The 22,382-nt window shown below is 40.1% G+C and overlaps 1 protein-coding gene across 1 annotated transcript; it reads left to right on the top strand.

The window, feature by feature from the left end:
• Positions 1-1,721: 1,721 nt before the first annotated feature.
• Positions 1,722-21,417, top strand: sim1a (SIM bHLH transcription factor 1a). Its single transcript, XM_053327287.1, has 11 exons — positions 1,722-1,896; positions 7,187-7,266; positions 9,143-9,232; positions 9,319-9,427; positions 9,543-9,628; positions 10,441-10,640; positions 10,895-11,001; positions 11,584-11,731; positions 17,106-17,274; positions 19,640-20,051; positions 20,708-21,417. The coding sequence occupies exons 1-11, from the start codon at positions 1,722-1,724 to the stop codon at positions 21,415-21,417; spliced, it is 2,286 nt and encodes a 761-aa protein (XP_053183262.1).
• The last annotated feature ends 965 nt before the right edge of the window (positions 21,418-22,382 follow it).

Here is a 22,382-nt window from a genome sequence, read left to right as displayed (position 1 = left end):
TCAGAGCATATTGCCACCAAATTGAAATGGAACATTTGTTCACAGTGAAAGGTCTGAACGCGCCATGCTTCAACTGAGATGATGAACAGCTCCTCCGAAAATACATTATGTTTGACTTTTCATTTCACACAAGTTTAAAACCAATTTCAAATTTAATTTTTACATGTAAATCAGAACACGCGTAGACGTCGCCTGTGTACGTTCACACTAAAACACACACACGCACTCAGCATCAGCAATGTTGAGCAATGTGTGAAGAAGTGTGTGTGTGCGTGTGTGTGTGTATTCTCTGCAGGCCTCAGTCTCACATGAACACAGTGCAGAATGCTGTATGAGCTCCAAGCTCTATTGAAAAAGCTGCTTCTTTAAAGATAACTTCAAAATTTTCACTTTCTTATTTCTTATTTCGAACAAATGCTTTGAATCTACTGTCAAAGTCAACAGCGACAAGTATTCTCCGTTTTCTTACTGTAAGTTAATAAAGTAACATGTCACTTTTTACCATTTAAAAGACTATTTATATTCACTTCTTTGTACTATATGATTCCTGTTTACAGTTCTCAGAGATGGTTATTTATTGTGTATATTTCTTCAGTACATTGAGAACTACTAAACTGTTTTAACAGACAAGGAATGTGACTCGACATTCCTTGTTAGTTTAAACATAGTACTCTGCTATTAAAGCTGTAATGGGCCTTTTTAAGTGGTTTGGGGCACACAGAAAAAAGCCTGTAAAATTGAAGGTGTATTAAAATAAACCAAATATTGAATGAAAGAACGGCTGCTCCGAATTCTCAAAATCACTTCAGTTTACTACATGCACCATTTAGTTGATAGGTAATCAATAATGTAAAATGTAATATTAAAAAGGCGCTTTCCCCATAATAAAGTGAATGTACGGTGCCGGCTTTGTGGGATTTTTCAATCCAGTTTGGACCAGAGGTGAACATTTTTCACCAGCCAATCCCCGATCCTCACGGAGTTTGTAATTATAGCGGATAGCCAATGGGTACAGGGACGGAGTACCCTATTGTCCAATAGGAGCGGAGTCGCCTCGTGTGGGCGGGTCTAGGCTGCAGCAGTGAGGAGGCTGGATGCGCTGCTGTGAACTCTCAGGATGGAAGATATGCGGAGCTTTTTGGAGATTCTGTCTTGACACTTTGAAGCCCGGCGGGTTTAGTTTAGCTCACTGTCGGTTGTATCTGCGCTAAGGTAAGGAAAGAAACATATATACAGATTTATTGTTAAGTTTCAATTCAAATACAGCCGCTACATTTCTTTTTCAGATTCAAACAAGTGTTAGTTAGTTTGACGTTAGCCAGCGACTCACTGTGCTGATTATAGGCAGACGCGCTGATGCCTTCACTAAACTAGCTTATAAACACAACTCTGTCTGGTTTCATTGTTCATTCTACAGGGCTGAATGTCTCCAGAGGTTCCATAGTTTCCTGTAACATCAGGTATGATGGGTGCGGGTCAGCGGGGAGCCCTCTAATGGGCTGGAAACACCGCCTACACCCCGCTAATCCAGGATACAACCGCCTGGAAATATGGGAACGTTTGTCCGCAGCAGCTGTGGATGTTAGGCCGAGCAGAGGACGCTCATACAGGGGATACACGCTGCTCTACATGTCCGTGACAAGGAGAGGAGACACCTGCACTGACTGAGCTGCTGGGACACATACACACACACACACACACACACACACACACACACAGACATGAAGGAGAAATCTAAAAACGCCGCGCGGACTCGGCGGGAAAAGGAGAACAGTGAGTTTTATGAACTAGCCAAACTGTTGCCTCTACCGTCTGCTATCACCTCCCAGCTGGATAAAGCCTCCATCATCAGACTCACTACCAGCTACCTGAAGATGAGAATAGTCTTTCCTCAAGGTAAGATGGCTGCTTTAAAACAACAAGCATGTTAACACCAGTCTATTCACTGGACCAATGCACTTCTATCATGATTCATTATTATTATTATTATTATCATTATTATTATTATTAGTAGGCTAGTAGTAGTAGGCCTAGTAGTAGTGGTAATAGTAGGCTATTCATATTAGCTGTTATTATTATTATTATTATTATTATTACTACTAGGCTACTACTATTTGTATTATTATTGTTATTATTAAGTCAATTTTGTGGTTATTTAATGACTCCTTAATTTACGGAAACAATTTAATTGTAGTTTTCCGTTTTGAAAAAAAAAGATTTCCTGTATGGAAATCTTATGTTCAAACCCCCAAACTTAAAAAAAAATAATAATAATACATTTACAAGAACGATAATTTAATATTAGTTTTCCTTTTTTAAAAAAAAAACAAACAAAACAAACAAAACAAAAAAAAACAGATTTTCTGTAGGCCTATTGAAATTGTATGTTCAAACCTCAAAACTTTATTTTATTTTTATATTCAAGAACGAAAATTGTATCATACCGCCCTTTAAAATATTGAATTTGGTTTACGGGGAAAATAATAGCCTAATGATAATAAATAAGCGTTCATATTCTGGTACGTAGATATTTGATTTTATTCTCACAGTTTATGTCTTAAAAAAGGATGTTTGAGTGTCTGTGCTTAAGGAAATAAATGAAACTTAAATATGGAGACTACTGTGCACTATTCTAATCATTCACTATTTAGGTAGGCTATAATATTTTATTCCGTCATATTTCCCGCAGTTTGTGTAAAATCCATCTGATCGCTGCCATGTTGAAATAGAATTGAATATTCCTATGAAGTGAAAATGACAGTAATGCGGGATGAATATTCTCCGTGCGTGGAGCCCGCACAGACCTCCTGTGTGTGTCCCCCTGTCAGTGATGTGGTTTCTCTGCGGGGCCCCAGGCGGCCCCTGCCAGCAAGATTAGCTGTGACTGAGGCTCCATCCTGCGTGACTGCAGCAGAGCCGCGGATATTAGTATGATGTGCACGTCTGATCCCCCAACATATGGAGCTCCTTGTAACAGTAAAGAAGGCTGCTGGAGGGTGGAGAAGGTGGAGTGACAAAGAACCTGCAGGGAAAAATCCAACTCATACTGATCATTGTCATCAATGCTGCAAACTCACATGCTGCAACACAGTAAAAGTAGAGGGTTAATACTGCTTAATAGTGTGTGTGTGTGTGTGTGTGTGTGTGTGTGTGTGTGTGTGTGTGTGTGTGTGTGTGTGTGTGGCAGTAATTGACTGTATTGATTATATCCCTGATATAACGCTCAGATTGTGTTTAAATAAAGTCAGCAGACTGGAGATAGAAACATGACACATTATCTATAAGTAGACTATTTGTGTCAGTGTATCTATATGCTGGAAACATATTGCTGATTATTAATATCATTAAAGTATGTTTAAAAGATATCATTTTAGACCAGAAGATGAAATGAAAATCTTTTAACTAACACACACATGTTGAAACAAAACAGAAATGTTATTATGGTGAATAATAAGCTGATACAAATTGTTGAAGTAATCCAATAAGTTTGTAATCCACATATGATTATATCTTACTACTAAAAATGACATAGGCTACAATTATTATGATCAGTTCTGCTGCATTAAAATACATAGTGATTGGTTAAAGAAATCATTTATTATCTAACCACAGAAGCCCATAAAACTACAACATGAGCTTGTATATTGTTAGATGAGGATGGAAGTGTGGAGGCCATATGATCACACTGTATTATTGTTAATGTACATTTAATGATAAGGATCCATGAAGCTTCATTAAGAGATGTTGATGCTTATTCAGTGGACACAGCACATGACTGTATTCTGATTGAATATTACCAAAAGAACTTGAACTGGTGCTGTGATTGTGTTACTGTATATCAGCTCTCCATATTGTGCATTTGTTGCATGAGTGCAGGATGTGTCTGTCACACTGTGCTGCTTCACATGTGTGTGGTAACAGCAGCGTGCATCACCCCGCTCTGTGAATAATGAAGGAGACAATCTTCCTCACGCAGCCTGCAGGCTTCCACTCCTCCACTCTATACAGGAGGGGGCTGTTGTTTTTTTTTTTTGTTTTTTTTTCTCCATTAAATCACTGCTGCTGTTTTAAAGGCTGGACCTCTTTACTGAGGCTGCTCACACCTTTACACACACACACACACACACACACACACTCAACAGCAGCCACATGTGATGATTTAGTCATGAAGGAGCCCATCTGAGAGGGGTTGAGTGATTTTGCATAAGTGTGGAGAAAAAAAAGCTAAACATGCTCTTAATTTTTAGGATGTGCAACAAAGGATTTTTTATGTGAAGGGGGGGGGGGACGGATGGGGGGGGGTCTTTTATTTATGTCTCTCAGAGTGGTCAGAAACATGACCTTTGACCTCAACAATGTTGTCCATACCGGGTTAAATTACATGACACCCCACACCACAAATATCTTGATGAATTCTTTCCACGGAAGTCGTGAAAGAGAAACACCAATAACTAATATTATATTATTATTACCATATTTATTTTGACTATAATAATGATTTTATTATATTCATTTATTTATTTATAACCTGAAAAAACACTACTGAAAGTCATTAAAAAAAGCTGTAGCAAAGCAAGTTATAAAGGGGGGGGGGGGATGAAATATAATTGAGACTTTTTCCTGAGCTTTCTACCACAGTACAACTTCTTCAGCACCGTCTCTTCTCTTCTCCGCTTTTTATCAAAACACTTTGAACACTTTTTGTCTGCGTTGACTTCATAGTTGAGTGTGATATAGAAGATGTATTAAGGACTGTAGTAGTAGTTGTGTGAATAGTGGAACTTCTTATATCTGCATGTGCTGTTTATTATTGCAAACGCGGGATTTGATTTCCTCAGCTCTGATTGGCTGAATCACAATTTAAACGATGATAATAATAATAATAATAATAATATAAATAATAATAACTGCAGTAGCCGCCATGTGTATTATAATAGTAATGTGGTATAGGAGTATTATTATTGTTGTTGTGTTTCTAGATGACGCTGTGTGTCACAGTCAGTATAGTTCCAGGCCTCAGTGTGAGTCTGCACATGAATTTTAATAACGTTTATTTACCATCAAAATCAAAGCAGCTCTGCTCCTGTTCGTTAAATCAGTGAGAGATTGAGCGCTGAGAATATTTATATGTCTGTGATAATAAATAAGTGAATGTGGAATAAACAGCTAATCATTTATCACACACTGACATTTCATCATGCTGTCATTACAGCTCTGATTGTTTTATTGATGGGAAGATCTGTCTTTTATTTGTCATATTTCATGATGTTTTGATATAAAATATAAAATACAAATTTATATATATATATATATAAAAATGTGTAATATCTTAAAGAAAATATGACACTTTTGGTTGACAATTGTATAAATCTGATCACGTGATCATTAAAGAGAGAAAAGGGAAACAAAGCTGCGACATTTTTTCTTGTTGTGAAGCAGAACAGTTACAGTCTGTTTTTTACACACACACACACACACACACACACACACACACACACACACACACGTATCCACACACAGATATGTATTCACACAAGCACATAACAGTCATGCCGCTGTCTGTACTGACTTGAATCAAACCGAGATGGAAAAAAGCATTTTATTTATCTGTGTATGAAGGATCACCGATGCGCTGCTCTAATCATTAAAAAAAGATTACATTTTGCTAAAGCACGTCTTGTCTATAAGCAACAATAATTAATACATATATAAACATTCAAATAATAATTGAATGAGTTGAAAGAAATAGATAGAAGATGCTGATGAGCTGATTTTGAATCTCTTGACACAAAGCACACAGTGTAACCCTGCTGTGTACATGAGCTGCAGTGATGTGAGCAGGTTTACATTCATTGATTCCTGCAGCAGGTCAACATCCAACACGATCCTCACTGACCCGCAGCGCCTTTATTCACACTGTCACACACACACACACACACACACACACACACACACACACACACACAATAAACACACAGTGATACAGACACTGCTGTTTAACGCCATATTTCTCTGTAAACGCGTCAGATTGAAGCTTTTTATTGTCTCTCATTGGTGATCAGCTGAGCATGTAAATAATTAACTTCACTCAATTAAATGTTTTTTTTGTCGTTGCAGCAGTCACACTTCTATTTGTATGCAAATAGCTTTAGTTTGAAATTAGCAGCATTAAGTCAAACATTAAGAAACGAACAGCAAAGCCACGCTATATTCCTCTTTATCATTATGTATCTGTAGCATGAAGTGGAATCCGCTGATTTATTTATTTATTTATTAATTTATGTATGTATTTGTTTTAGTTTGAAGCCGTGTGTATTTGTTGGAGCAGTGTGATAGTGTGTGTAGAGCAAACAGCAGCAGCAGCAGTGCTCCCTGCATGCCGCCTGTTTATTGTGCAGCGCGGGATTTCCATGAGAATAGAGAGCTGCTGTTTGCTCTGTGCCTCCTGCGATCTCACGTGTTTGTTTTTTTGTTTTTTGTTTTTTTGTTGTTGTTGTTGTTTTTAGACAGTCGTGTGGAGGCTTTGTGATAATAGGAATAGGACATTTGTCATTATCCCAATTGGACATCCACATAGTTCCACTCCCAGTCTATTTTTAGCTGCTGTGTATTTTAAGAGCTGTAGGCAGCAGGCCATAAGCTTAACACATTGTAGGAGTTTGCACCGTGTTGATTTTAGACTTATGATGCTGAATGTTGCAATTTAATCATTCCTCACTCTCAATTGTTGTGTACTATTGGATCCCTCAATTCACTTGAAGTAAATACTCATATTCTATAGATTTTTTTCTGATCATATAATGCAGTGAAATGTGAGCAGTCTTTCTAATAAAAGGCTATTCAGTGATTGTGTGCTGAAGGATAGAGGAATAAAACAGCCTATAGAGATTAGACTCTATTTAAAACCAGCTTAAGTCTCACAGACATTATTGTAACCATTATTAGTTCTCACACTAACTGGAATTAAAGCCTTTTCAGTTCTAATAATAATAATTATGCACCTATAAATGAATGACGTTTGCACACAAATGTAGTTGGGAGGATTACAGCCTTTTGGTTGACAGCACAATGGTTTTAAACTGATTATTTAACGTCTGCTCCTGTTGTAAAATGAAAAGAGGTTTTATTGAATGATGTGTATTTTTGCTTCGTGTGTGTTTATGTGTGTGTGTGATTTGTTCACCAGGCCTCGGGGAGTCCTGGGGTCATGTGAGCCGCAGCTCGCTGGACGGGGTCACCCAGGAATTAGGCTCTCACCTCTTACAGGTACTCCTCTTAATATTCATATTCATATTTACACCTCATAAGCAACAGCACAAATGTGTTTGACATGTCAGAATGTCTGTTAAAAAATGCAGAATTATTTGGATCATTCAGCTCTTTATTATTATTGTTATTATTATTCAGTCATATGTAGACAATGAGGCTTAGTGTCTGCTGCCGTCCGTCTGCCTCCTGCTGCCTTCATTCTAGTGCTTGAACAGTGAAATGAGCTGAACACATTGACGGTCACGTACAGAGTCTCCTCTCACATCAGCAGCTACACAATGGAGCTGCTGCACGGCTACAGGCTGCAGGCTACAGACAGGCTATACAAGGAGCCCAACACAGCTTTTTTTGCGTGTTTTTTTTTTTTTTTTTTTTTTTTGGTTGATTTTTTGATAGCCAGTCAGCTTCCACAAGCTGTCAGAGTTGCAGAGTAGTTAAAAAGAGGAAGAAGAAGACAGGCTGGTTTGTAAATGTTTAGAATGATGACGCAGGTCTATGGCTGGCTGGGACTGTGTGCTATCTACAGCTAGTTAGCCAGACACGGCTACAAGCTAACACCTATGATACCAACTCGTTTGTGAAATAATTCATTTTCATTATTAGTATAATTCATTTTCATCTTTATTGTATGCATTGTTATATATTTTTTAAAACATTATTGTTATCAATGAGTAATGCAAATAGGACACTAATAATAAATGTATATCCACACTTACACACAGTTAGCTAGCTAGCTAAAATGAATGCAGTCTAACACAACATACCTGTAATGATTACCCTCAAAAAGGTCATAATGTTCACATTTCATTCAAATAAATGTTTTACATATATTTATTGTGAAGCATTCATTACAAGCATAGCTTATTTTCATATAAATGATTAACATATCAAAAACATCTGAATACAATAAAGATTTTACACAGTATCAAACAGTATAAAAAGATTGATTAATAAACTCAATTAAATCAAAATACACTAACAGCAATTGATGATACCAAAATATTCATGACACCAACTGTATAAAGTCATTACATTTTTTTGTTATATCTTTTAGATATTTTTTTAAATAGTGCAGTGCAGTTTTACTGGCTCTTTTTGCACACCCAGTATTTTATTATTATTTATTATATGTATATATATATATATATATATATGTATGTATGTATACCTACAAATATTTGTTACAGGTCAGTGCAAGTCTTAACAATGATTTAAAACTTTCTAGGTTCTGCAGTTGGGATATTATAAGGTAGACTGTTCCACAAGTTTGGAGCAGCCATCGCAAAGGTTCTGTCACCTCTGGTTTTGAGCCTTGACCTCAGTGCTCTGACTGGAGCATGATGGTGCAATTACACAGATAGATAGGCTGCTGCCAGTCCGTTAAGAGCTTCTAGAGAGATCTATCTATCTAAACCCACCTCCCCCCTCTCCTCCTCTTCACAGGGCTGCAGTTAATATTTGGTTTCTCTCATTGAAATAAATGGATGCACAAATTATAAAACACTCAGTGTAACTCAGCATAATACAAGAGCACCACAAATTACAACCATCAAAGGAATGTGACTCAACAGTTCACTATTAGAACCTTTATGAAGTGGACCTAATAAACCAACAGCTGAGTGTATAATTAGTGTTCCTTTAAAAGCACATTCAAGATTAGTTATTATTTCTGACTTAATGTTGACACCTGCTGCTCTCACAGTAGCTCTGCACATTTATTTATAGTCTAATGACACACAGTACAGTCATAATAATGAGACACTAGCAGTGCAAACACACACTGTGTCCATTGGAGTGCATTAAAGACAAGTGATAGTGAATAATTTATTGCTGTTGATATTCAATATGGTGACTTCTTTATTGTTTGTTTCAGACATTAGACGGCTTCATTTTTGTGGTGGCTCCAGACGGGAAAATAATGTACATATCAGAGACAGCCTCAGTCCACTTGGGCCTGTCACAGGTTGGTTAAAAAAAAAAAAAAAGGTTACGTGACTTGTTCTGGTGCGTGAAACATCACAGTTCTGAGATGAATGTTCATTCCAACAGGTAGAGTTAACAGGAAACAGCATTTATGAGTACATCCATCCTGCAGACCATGACGAAATGACAGCCGTCCTCACCGCACACCAGCCGTACCACTCACATTTTGTTCAAGGTAATGATCCACTCACGCAGGTTGTGCTTTATGTGACGTATGACCTGGAATCATCTCACAGCAGAAGTAACTTGTTTCCTTTTTTAAATATATATATGTGTATACTTCTTTGCAGAATATGAGATGGAGCGCTCCTTCTTTCTGAGAATGAAATGTGTCCTGGCTAAAAGAAACGCTGGTCTCACCTGTGGAGGCTACAAGGTGGGAAGATGTCCAAATGTCAAGTCAAAGCAACCATAAGAATAAAAACTGTGTAAAAGTCAGACTTTGAATCCTTACAGTAGATTTGCAGTTATTTTTTTCATAGGTGATATATAATCGTACATTTGGCTGTTTACAGGAGACATTGCTCTCAAATGTATGTTTTATAAATAGATTTCTGATGATTTAACTTGACCTCAGCAGAAGTAGTTAAACATGTTTTTAAGCTCATGAGAACATCAGAATGGTTTGTGATTTTAGGTTAATGGATTATCCTCTCTGAATATCTATGCCTAATATCATGTCTGGTATATGTCAGTATTGGGTAGAAAATGTTGACTAGGACCACAGACACAATAGAAGATGAAATCTGATTATTCACCATTCAAGCGCTACACACCACACTCAATTTTCAACTCAAGGTTTACTTACTTGTTTGTTCAATTGTGTCACAAAGGCTGAATCATCCTCAGCAACAGTTGTCATGGACCTGCAGCTGTTCAAACTTTCCATTATTCCAAGTGCTTTTAGAACCTCTTATCCACATGGCTTACAAGTTCAGCTGTTCCATCTATTGGGGAAACTGAGTGATATGACTGAAAGCTCTGGAACTAACATTATATGCACTGACATACACTGCTAAAGTCCAAAATGTCCCTCACACCGTCTAAAACTCTTTTGGCCAAGTTGGCATATGTGACTCCACCAGACATGCTTTCCTGACTTCTAACCCATCATCCTGAATGTATTATTAAAGAATAAAGTGATGTGTATTCACACTGTCCATGTCCATGTTTTAACTCTTGGCTCAGGTGATTCACTGTAGTGGCTACCTGAAGATCCGTCAGTACAGTCTGGACATGTCTCCGTTTGACGGCTGCTATCAGAACGTGGGGCTGGTGGCCGTCGGTCACTCGTTGCCACCCAGCGCCGTCACTGAGATCAAACTGCACAGCAACATGTTCATGTTCAGAGCCAGTCTGGACATGAAGCTCATCTTCCTCGACTCACGGTACGTTCTGTGTGACACATTCTTCCTCTTCTGTATTCAACTGAGAGCTGACACACATTTATATTCAGGTGCAGTGTGTGTGTGTGTGTGTGTGTGGATGTGTTATTCCACATGATTTACTCTGTACGTACAGTATTTAGTATGCGTGTGTGCTTGTGTATATGTAAGTATGGGAACGCTTAATGACCATTGAGACTGTGTGTGTGTGTCTGTGTGTGTGTGTGTGTGTGTGTCTGTGTGTGTGTGTTGCACAGGGTTGCAGAGCTGACGGGCTATGAGCCTCAGGATCTAATAGAGAAGACTCTCTATCACCATGTTCACAGCTGTGACTCCTTCCACCTGCGTTGTGCACATCACTTGTGTGAGTTAGGTTTGTTTAACCTTCCTACAAACTCTGTCACAACACACACACTCACACACACACTGTTCCATACAAACATAGTACATCAGGTTATGCTACACTATGTTGCTGCAATATGTCATGTTCTGTTATATTATGTAATCTAAAGTTTTGTCATGTTATGGTATTTTATGTACTGTTAAGTCGTGTAATTTCATGTCACGTTATGCTATGCTAATGTATGTTAGGTTAGACTAGGCTAGGTTACACTATATAGTTAGGTTAGGTTAGGTTAGGCTAGGTTACGCTATATTGTTAGGTTAGGCTATGATATGGTATGTTATATTAGATTAGGTTAGTCTATGCTATGATAGGTTAGATTAGGTTAAGTAAGGTTATATTAAGTTAGGTTATATTAGGTTATGTTAGGTTATATTAAGTTAGGCTAGGCTATGATATGTTATGTTAGGTTATATTAGGTTTGGTTAGGTTAAGTAAGTTGCTGTTGTTTTGAATGGATAATGTTATTTAGTGTATACATTATTTGTTTTTTTTACCTACAAATTATTTGTCTTCATTTTCTTCCTCATCTTGGTCTTGCAGTGCTGGTGAAAGGTCAGGTCACCACTAAGTACTACAGATTCTTGGCCAAACAAGGTGGCTGGGTCTGGGTTCAGAGTTATGCAACCATAGTACACAACAGCCGCTCATCCAGACCTCACTGCATCGTCAGTGTCAACTACGTCCTCACGTGAGTATGCTTCTCCTAAACACTAAGCCTAACTGTTGTTATGTTTGTGTCTTGGTGCTTAGTGATCAGTTCTGTGATGTCGTTGCACTCAATGACTTCTTTATCTGTCAGCCATAGTAATACCGCTGCTTATACTAACTGCCAGTGTGTGACACAAGCAGCTGTGTTATCTGTAAAAAAGCTAATTGGCCAGATGTGTTGACACAGAAGCACTTAGCTTTGTTTTTAGTTACACTGTGTAGCAATTGTTGCCTTCATGACTTAAAAAAAGGGTTATTTAGTGATAATGTTTATCTCAATAATCCATCTTTGGTCAATTCAGAATTTTAAAAACTATAATATATTTGATTTAGTAGTTAATTATACAAAAGTGTCTGAAAAGAATATAAATATGGAAGTGAAAAAAGTGACAGTATTTATGAGCCATTCAGATTTATGAATGTGAGTTACACAGACAGAGTAGAGAGAGAGAGAAAGTAGACAGACAGACTAGCTCAATGTTAGTTTTGCTCTTTTCAGTGGACTTGTTGACAGTAGATAAAACAGAATAATACAAGCATGAATAAAGAAAAAAAATGACTCCAAAGTTTATGTTTTAGGCTGCATTTGTTAAACACAAATGGAGCATCAGCAGCAGGTGTAGACAGATAATATATTGGTTGAAATGATGTTGAGTTCCTTCAGGTGGACAGCTGGGAAACATGTCTGAAGCATGTCGGCTGTAGGCAGGGTGTGACTGCACATTTCACCAACAAACTAAAGATGGCTCATGTACTTTAAGTGCCTCAGAGAAGTGATGGATGGATGGCTGTTAATGTAACACCCACTGCTGATCATCCAGCCAGTCTGACCACAGCAACTCAAACACACATTCCACAAATTCAAAAGTTTTCCACTTTTTAATCCAAGGTGGAAACAATTGTTAAAACCCTGTACAGATACACTAATGGTTCAATGTCATTTATATATATGTCTATATGAAAATGCTATAAATGACTACTATAAAGATGTGTAGTGACACATACAGATTGGAAGGCAGTCAGCAGGTGTCAGTCAGATGGTTTGGTGTGACAGCTCCAGGGCACAGAAGGGAAGCAGTGGTCTCTGTTGTGCTGTCATTCTCTGCTTTGATAAGATAATGAATGTGTTGGTACTCAAGATTTATGCAAACAGTTGCTGAGAAGCAATTAACTGAAGGTTAATTGGCAATATGACACGCATTTGAATCTGCAAACCGATGAAGGAAAGTTTGTCAGGTCATATTCTCTTTATTTTATTTTTTTTGTCTTTATTGTCAGGGTTAGCCGGAGTTAGTTAGAGACAAAGGAAATGTGATTCTGATTTATTTTAGGAATACCAGAACTTTCCTGTTCTCTCTACCTTTGATGGTGGTAGACATTCCTGCTCTATCTGCTGTATCTGCTCTCCTGTGTGCCAGTTATGTCAGCATGTCTGAGCCCTTTGTTGCAAAGTTTGCCAAGTGTGCTCATGTGTTGGCTGCTACCTGTGGCGGCCTCACCGTGGCAGCGTCAGTCACCTGGTAGAGTTTATCTAAGACTGGCAGTTCACATATAAACACAGGCAGGACTGGGTGGGGTGGGGGGGGCAGCCGCTATTCTACACAAACAGTCCAGCAGCACTGCGTTACCACCAAAGTCCTCATTACTTCTCACTTCTTCCCAATAAATCAAAGTATAATCATGAACCACACTCTAATAACTAACCATTTACTCGCCTATTATCCCATTATTTTATTACCCCTGATGTGTGTATTCCACAGATGTACCAGCGAGTGGGGGAATGAATAAAGCCTATAAAAGCCTCCATTAAGCAGGCGTGGCTGGCTGCATTCATAGGCAGAGAACAGCTTGACACACATTTCCTCTACCTCCTACATCAAATCCATAACAGCTTTGTGTTTATGGCCTTTTAATTAATAGGCTGTGAACTTGATGAGTGTTTATAGGCTCCAGCTTGCCGCTTATTTTTCTCCACTTGCTCCGCTTTTGTGAATCTTTTTGAGATGCTGCAACGTCGGGAAATGAGACAATAGGCCCTCTCTTTCTGTGCGTCGTACGCCCCAACAAAAGAGAGACAGTTTGAGGTAGACTGGAGGTAAGCTTTTGTCAAACGTTGTTATCAAGACTCACCCGGTAGCTTTAGCGTATATATATGGATAACACAGGTGATAAGGGTAATTCACCTGCGTGTGAACTCCCACTGTGTGTTCAGCTCTGATAACCTCGGCACCTCCGGGCCGACCTGCCACCGCTCACCACAACCTGACAGTGATTTAGCAACACTTTTTTTGAATAAAGGCATGTCTACAGCGAAAGCACGCAACCACATGTTTTACTTGTCTGTCTCTCACAACAGTTGTGCTGTCCGTTTGATAAGTCCTGCCGCCGCTCACAGCAAACTCGTTACTCTGCTGTCTTACATGCACACACGCCAGCACTCTGTCGAAATCCTTCAACACAACACCGGTGCCCCGATACAAAGACTCCCACTGATTTATCTACATTTTGACACATCCAGTGAGATAAAATCACTCTATGTATACATTGGCAAAACAAAAACAAAAAAAAGGTCTGGGCTCTCATTGCTATCTTTGGTCCAGAGTGAGAGCTCATAACTTTCTTCCATATTTCTTTCTTCTTCTTTTTTTTAATCTATTGCAACAGTCCACTTACACATGGATGTTTTGGCCTTTGCCTTCAGAATTCTCAGGAAATATCTGGATCTCAATTACCAGCATGTAACCTCAACATGTGTTCAGCAGGTGTCTTATATAAATGACTCTATAGCATATATTTCTGTGGATGCTGCTTAGTGGTTAATAGTCAAGTAGTAAATAAGATACTGAATTAATTTCAACATAGTGGCCTCCAGAACAGCCTCAGAGATCGTTGTCATGGACTGTTTTGATGATGATGATGATGATGATAGAGGGAGTTGTCACGTCATGCCGAAATCTAACATAGGTGTTTAGGTAGGTCAAGATGTGGATGATTCATGTCATCTTCATACTCGTCCAAGCATCCACTGAGCTCTCATGTGAGCATCTGTATTTATTCTGTTTCTCTACACTTCTATTCAAGTTTTCCCTTTAATTGCTCATCTGTCTGTATGTCGCTATTCATAAGCAAATACAGTAGATGAAATACAGAGCTGAAAAAACATGAGGCGGCTCTTGAGTTAATGCTTACAAATGTGTGTAAAGTTCACCTTAATCAACCATGACATTTTAAACACATCTGTGTAAAAACTCCAGACGCTGGAGTGATTTGACATTTGACAAAATGCCAACACAGCTAACAAAGGCATTCATAAATACTGTGCTGCTATCGAGTTAAAAACAGTGACAGTACACGATAAAGACGATATTTTAAGACTCTATAACTCTAACTGATGCAAATCCTAACAAATGCTTCTGCTCATATGTACGAATCAGTGTGTGTTGTGTGTGTTTGCGTAGAGAGACACTGAGAAAAGTGGAAGGACGGATCACTATTTGTCTCAAGTAAACCCCGTCCAGGTTTTTCTGTCATCTCAAACTTGATTCATCATCCATGGCGAAGATCTGCGGAGCACTTTAGTGAGAAATCAATTCCCATTTCCCAGCAGAGGAACGTCCAAGCTTCTCCTACAGGCCTGATTTAACCAGACATAGCCTTTAATCTCCCCGTGTATTTGATTGGACAGCTTTCCCTCTGTAGAGTGTTTGTCGAAGGCCTTGCTGCAATCCTTCTGGTAAAACAAGCATCCCAACAGCCGTTCCAGCCCTCTTAGCACCCCCACCCCCACCCCTCCTAACATTCACACTCTCACGCACAAACATACATCTCTCAGCACTATCATGAGGCTCTAATTGCTAAACAGATGTTAATGAATAAATGCACCTATAGAAAAAACAAACATGTGGGCTGTTTGTGTTCTTTAATACAGAGGTGGTTCTCAAAAATGTTAGAGCCAAGAACCACCTCATAATCACAAACATTTCTACTCTTAGATTGCCATTGGAACTATTTGTATTCTAAAACGTTTCAAAACTTAAATAATCAGACCTGTTTCATAGCGATAAACAGAAACACATTTCTATTTGAACCATGTTAACACCACTTACATACTTTAAAACAGAGGGTCATTGTATTCACATTACATTTGGACTCAACTTGTCGAGATTTATTCTCAAATGTTGTCCTCCCAGGAACTTCTCTGCAGAACACAAAGTCCTCCAAAATGTTCCCTGAACTAAAACAGTTAACTGAGCCACATTGGTAATGTCAGTCTATTCATCCAGCTGAATAGAAACCAGCTCACTGGAACAAAATCTATCCAATAGTTGTGACTGAATGTCATCTGACAGTTCTCACACTAGGGCCGTTTCCACTGCAGAAACTTCAGGATGATTTCACAGGGCCGTGACCGTGACCGGTGTGTGTCTTCATAGCAGAATTCCTGGGTGGGGCTTGAGGTTGACTCGGTGCTGATGGGCTAACTCAAAGCAGGATGTGATGTAAACAGGAAGCGCCAAAATAAGCGTCATTTTTAAAACCCAGCAGAAGAACACAGCGATCAAAACTGTTTCAGAATGATTAGGACACCTCCAGAGTCAGGTGGGTCATATCAAAGTCCTACTCTGCAATGGAGACAACGGCCCACCTCCTAAATTTTATTAGGAACTTTGCTTCTGTCTCAAGCAGAACTTCATACATTTGAAACACCACTGGAAGTATGAGTTATTGTGCAGTTGTGTGTGGCTTCTTACTTGTAGCATCCATTGAAGTCGTGGGCAGGTTCACCATCCATGTGTTCTGACAGGTGTAATTCTCGCTCTTTCTATGGAAAATGCTTTTAAACCAGATGTCTCTTTGGCTTGTCTGGCTTCATGGTTTTATTCACTAGCACCTGAATACACATGACTCGTTTTGGTCTTCCTTCGCTGTTCTCAATAAAATACAAACTCGATGTAAACGTCATCATATTTTCTCATTTTAGCTAGTTTGAATTTAGCATCACTTGACAACTTGGATTGACCCAAATATTTCTCCATGCACCACAGCTGGCTAACTGGTTAGCTGGCTAATAAGTCAAGCTAAGCAGCTACAGGAATGGTTCAATGTGCCAGAAATCATATCAGAGTTTCTAAGCAGCTAACCTGGGTGGGAGTAATGGACATAACCTTAGATTCTATAAGTATAGGCATACTGCTGTTATGACACAGCAAGTTATTTCAGAGCCCACTGCTTTAACAAACAGCCTTTCTATAGGACTGGGTTCTCTGCTTGTGTAATTATGTCCTGTATTAAATGCTAAATATCTACAATATTGCTGAGAATGCACCACATGGACTGTATGTTTGTGTCTTTAGGGAGACGGAGTACAAAGGCCTCCAGCTTTCTCTGGACCAGGTCACAACCAAGACCTCTTTCCCCTACAGCAGCAGCAGCACCGCCAGCAGCCTGACAGAGAACTGCAGAACGCCCAAGAGCAGATTATCCCGAGCCAAGACCAAAGCTAGACTCTCCCCCTACACACAGGTGAGGACCCAATGTCTTACTGGACTGTCACACTAACACCTGAATACGTAGTCTCAATCTCACAGGAGCTTCATATTAAAGGTCTTCTGGTTTACCACAGCTTGGATCTTTATCTTTGCGAGAAAACCAAACCAAAACACGAGCGGCCACACAATCGGACAGGTTGTAAAGGAACCAACGATTATCTAAAGCACTTTATTTGGGCAGTGACCTGAAGAATGAGATCATAGATACAAGCAGCTGGAACGGTTTTTTATTGGCTCCCCCTCGAGGGACAGGATGAGGAGACATCTGGAAGGAGCTCAAAGTAAAGCGGCTGCTCCATCACACTGGAAGGAGTCAGACGAGGTAGTTTTGACGTCTGATTAGAATGTCTCCTGGAGTCCTGGGTGGACACAAAACACACCAGAGGGATTATTTATCCCATCTGGACTGGGAACACCTCAGACTATGAAGACAAATCTCTGGACTACTGGGACCTGTATTTAAATTAGCAGCACGGAATGGATGAATTATATTTGGAGGTGAAAACAAAATCAAACATTAGCATTAGAAATGTTGGTATTAATCCTTCATGCACTGCTCATGTCCCAGCTTTCTCTTTAGTGATGCAGATACCCTGCTAAATATCAATAGAAAAGAGAGCCAAACCTACAAATATATGATCATTAGTGTCAATAAAAAAGTTGCTCATTGCTCGTCAACATTAAGCACAATAGTTCTTCAGGCTTCACTTGCACATTACAGACATGAAAGGAATGGGAAAAATGTATTGGATTGGCTCTTAACTTTTAAATATTTATTGGATTTTGAATCTTGTTTCCATGTGTGTTACTCATTTGGTTTTGTTATATGTGAGTTATGTAAGTGTGTTTTCATGTTTAGTTTGCTCTGTGTTTCTCTCGTGTGTTTATGTGCTCCTCCTCACACCTGCCCTGCATCTTCCTCGTTAGCCCCGCTGTGTCTTTCCCTGCCTGTTCCAACCTGTTCTCCATTCCCTCGTTAGCTCTGTTAGTATTTACGTTTTCTGTTCAGTCTTTTTGTCCGCTCTGCTCTTTTAGTTTTACACACACATTACACACATCTCAAGAATAAAGACTGTTCAATTCAGTCTCTGAGTTTGGGTCCACCCGCTCAGTTTTCCATGATATGACCTCATTAAGATTAGACCCAGATAACGTACATGGGGCACTTAGTATAATACATTACCTTAATACTAATAAACCCTGCTTTAATTGTTTCATTGGAGGCTGAAAAGGTGTGTGACCTCTTTATCACACTGCTGTTCACACTACACTCAGTGTTTTAGGAGTAATCATGATGTTTTTAGAATAAAAGTGGGGAGTTAACATCTTCACATTTCTTTATACACTGATAATGTTTGTAATTACAAGCCTGACATGTCAGTTCCTGCAGTCTTAAATAAATTGCCATATTCAAATTGTGGTTATACAATTAACTTAGATAACTCTTCTCTTCTTCCTTTCAACACTCCATTATATTTACTACTGAAATCTCCTTTTTATATATCATCTTTATAATTTCAGATTTATTTCATAACATTTTTTTAAGGATTTAGTGAGACAGATGACACCAAAACATTGATGTCATAAAGATGAATATACTTCCTTTTTCCCAGGTTTCCTATGCTATCAAACAAACCCTAACTAACCCTAACTTAGTTAGTTACCCTAACTAACCCCCCCCCCCCACACCCACACACACACACACACACACGTACACACAAGATTTAAGTACCAAAAAAATTGAACTTTAAGATAGATATCAAAGAGGGGTTTTTGATGAACCTGTTTTGGTCCTGTAAGCAGAGACATTCACTGTATGTGTTGAGTCACTGAGTTTATTCTTAAAGCACATACATTGTGTTTGTTAGCTATTCTTTTGTCTCATTGTGAGTCCCCTCTGTTGAAATGTGACTGGAACAGATAGTTGGTGTGATTGTGCTGGAGAAGCTCACTTACTGTATGACTTTAATCAAAATCTGGAGTTCCAGAAGATCTGGGAACCATTATATTTATTTATTCAAAGACTCTGAGCTCAATGCTATTTTGTTCTCCACGTCATTATCATTATTAGTATTTTATTGTGATCTGTGTATTGTTATTTTATTGGCTTGTACTTGAATTATAAAACTGTAAAAATAAGATTATAAATAACAATGGATAACAATGGAAGCAGCAGTTATTATTTAAGTGAACAGACTTGCTCACACTTAGCTGTTTGCTTTGCCTGCAGTTAATAAGATAAACATCTCTGAGGATCTAAAGTATGGCTCTAACAAGCTGTGCCACATCATTTTAAGGCTCTATTGTCTCTTCTTTTTTTTCGGTCTCTCATGCTGCAGTATCCTAGTTTCCAGACGGAGCGGTCAGAGTCAGACCAGGACAGTCCCTGGGGGGGCAGCCCCCTCACTGACTCAGCTTCCCCTCTGCTGCTGGAGCAGGGCGAAGGCCTGGACGCCTCCTGCGTCTACAAGCAGTTCACCGATCCTCGGCCGCTCTGCTACAGCCTGTCAGAGGAGCAGCATCACACCAGCAGCAACAGCCACACACACCTCCACACTCACGCTCACGGTCAGAGCTGTGAGCGGGGGCGATGCGAGGCAGGGAGGTATTTTCTAGGAGCTCCCCCACCAGGCAGGGACACGTGGTGGGGTACCGCCCGCTCCATCCTGCCCTTGAGTAAAGGCTCCTTAGAGAACCACGAGGGATACGAGAGCAGCATGCCGCACATCACAGCCATCCACAGCTATAATGGTGAGGAATCACACCTGTCACACATCCAGTACAGACACTGAGCCGTATACACACAGATATGTCATGATAGTTTCACACTGAAGCTGCCTGCAGCTGCTTTTCACTGCCAGTGGTCTTCTGTGTATCGTGTTAGACTGGAGCTGTTCATTTGTTATGTTGCCTCGACCCATGACAGTCAATTCAATAAACACTTGTGGCAGCTGTGGCTCAGGAGGTAGAGTGGTTGTCCACCAATTGGAAGATTAGTGGTTCGATTCCCAGCTCCTCCAGTCCATATGTTGACGTGTCCTTGGGCAAGATACTTAACCCCAAATTGCTCCTGTTGCTGCGCCAACGGTGTATGAATGGTTAGTTTCCATCTGATGAGGGTTTGCACAATGTGTGGTAGCTCCTGTCATCAGTGTATTAATGTGTGTGAATGAGACATAGTGTGAAAGTGCTTTGAGTGGTCAAAAGACTAGAAAAGTGCTATATAAGCACAGTCCATTTACTTACACTTAATGCATTATGAGCAGATGTTGTGCCGTGTTACGTCAGCATTAAGCCTGTTTTTTTTTTCCTGCCAAAATTGTAAGAAAGGGAGTGACCATTAATAAACATTTATAATAATAGTATTCATTCCCCAGCACTGACTGTTGTCCCCATGTGTCCTGCAGGCCGGGGCCACTGGGACGAGGACAGCGTGGTCAGCTCTCCAGATGCTGGTTCAGCCAGTGACTCAGGGGATCGATACCGAGCAGACCACTACCACTCCAGCCCACAGGAACCCAGCAAGATAGAGACGCTGATCCGAGCCACGCAGCAGATGATCAAGGAGGAGGAGAGTCGACTTCAGCTGCGCAAGGGGCCTCCAGACGGCCCCATGGGGCCTGCCAACGGACTGCCTAAGGGCCCCGGTCTGTGCTTTACTCCTGAGTACGCTCAAGGGCCCCTGCCGCTACAGACAGTGGTGTGTCGAGGTTTGAGTCAGGTGATCAGCCCTGCACCTAGCCCCGCCCCCCTATCCAGGCTCAGCAGTCCAGGGAGCGAGCGCCTCCACAAACCCAAAGACTACCTCCAGACGGACCTCTCTTTGCCTTTACACCACCCTTTCAGTCGGCCCGGCTCGTGCTCGGCCCCCCCCACCCCGGCCCCGGCCATCTACCCCTCCCACACCCACCCGCGGCCCTACTTGGACAAGCATACGGCCTACTCCCTGACAGGCTACGCTCTGGAGCACCTCTATGACCCAGAGAGCCTGCGGGGTTACTGCACCTCCACCAGCACCGGCCCCACCCACTACGATATGACCCCTCACCTCCGCATACCGGCAGAGCAGACCCCCGGACACAAAGGCACCTCTGTCATTATCACCAATGGCAGCTAGCAGTCATGTAACAGCTACTGGGACTGCAGTCACAGAGCCTGAGCTGGTTAGCTCCTAATACATGTCTCCATCTCATTCTGGATCCTCTCTGCTGGGTTTTCCATCATACTGATCAGCTGTGAGCACACTTTCATTTGTTAGGGGATATTTTCAAGAGAAATTAGTCTTAATCTGTCCCGCAGAGTTCTTCAAAGATCCAAAATCTAGACCTGATCTGATATGGACCAATTGATACATGTGTTTTCAAAGAAGTGAGACCTGATCTGAAAAATAGTCACACCTGATTTAAACAGACCCAAGAAAAACAAGATGTGTTCCAAAATGTGGCTGATCCACACAGAGAGAACACTAAGACTGCTAGCAGTGTGATGCTCCATCAGTTAACCAGAGGGAGAGGAGGAGCTGATAGTGAGTCTCCACTTAGGTATTAAACATAATCACACACAGACCTAACATCCAACCCAACCCCTATTCTTTATGTTAGCTTTAGTTAGGAACATGTCAGAATGATCAGCAGCAATATGCACAATAAGCATCATGTTAGAACCACTCATAGAAATATATACATTAGTTGTTAAGTGATCCAGATCTGTCATACCACAAAAAACACAACCAACACCTGAATCTTAATGCCTTAATAAGCTGACATATGATACCAAAATGAACTAGTATAAAATATCTAACTAAGATTAACTTAATGTGAAATTAATCATCTGTTCATTATATCATCATCATCATCATCGTCAGTAGCAAGCTTACTGATAAATGATTTGAATGATTTGTCATATTTCAGCTTGTACATTTCAGTAGTAGTTGTAAACAGCTGACTTACATTGTGTCTGCACTGAAAGTGTCAGCTGTGTCTTTCAGCATGACACAGAACAGTAGACACAGTACAGCTGTCCACACAGACCATGTTACCACTCACATGTCACATGCACTATATGGAAGTAGCTGCGACCTAA

This window comes from Scomber japonicus, chromosome 10 (genome assembly GCF_027409825.1).
Source record: "Scomber japonicus isolate fScoJap1 chromosome 10, fScoJap1.pri, whole genome shotgun sequence".
NCBI classification, from domain to species: Eukaryota; Metazoa; Chordata; class Actinopteri; order Scombriformes; family Scombridae; genus Scomber; species Scomber japonicus.
The sequence above is the reverse complement of the archived record's forward strand: the minus strand, read 5'-3'. Positions and strand labels throughout refer to the sequence as shown.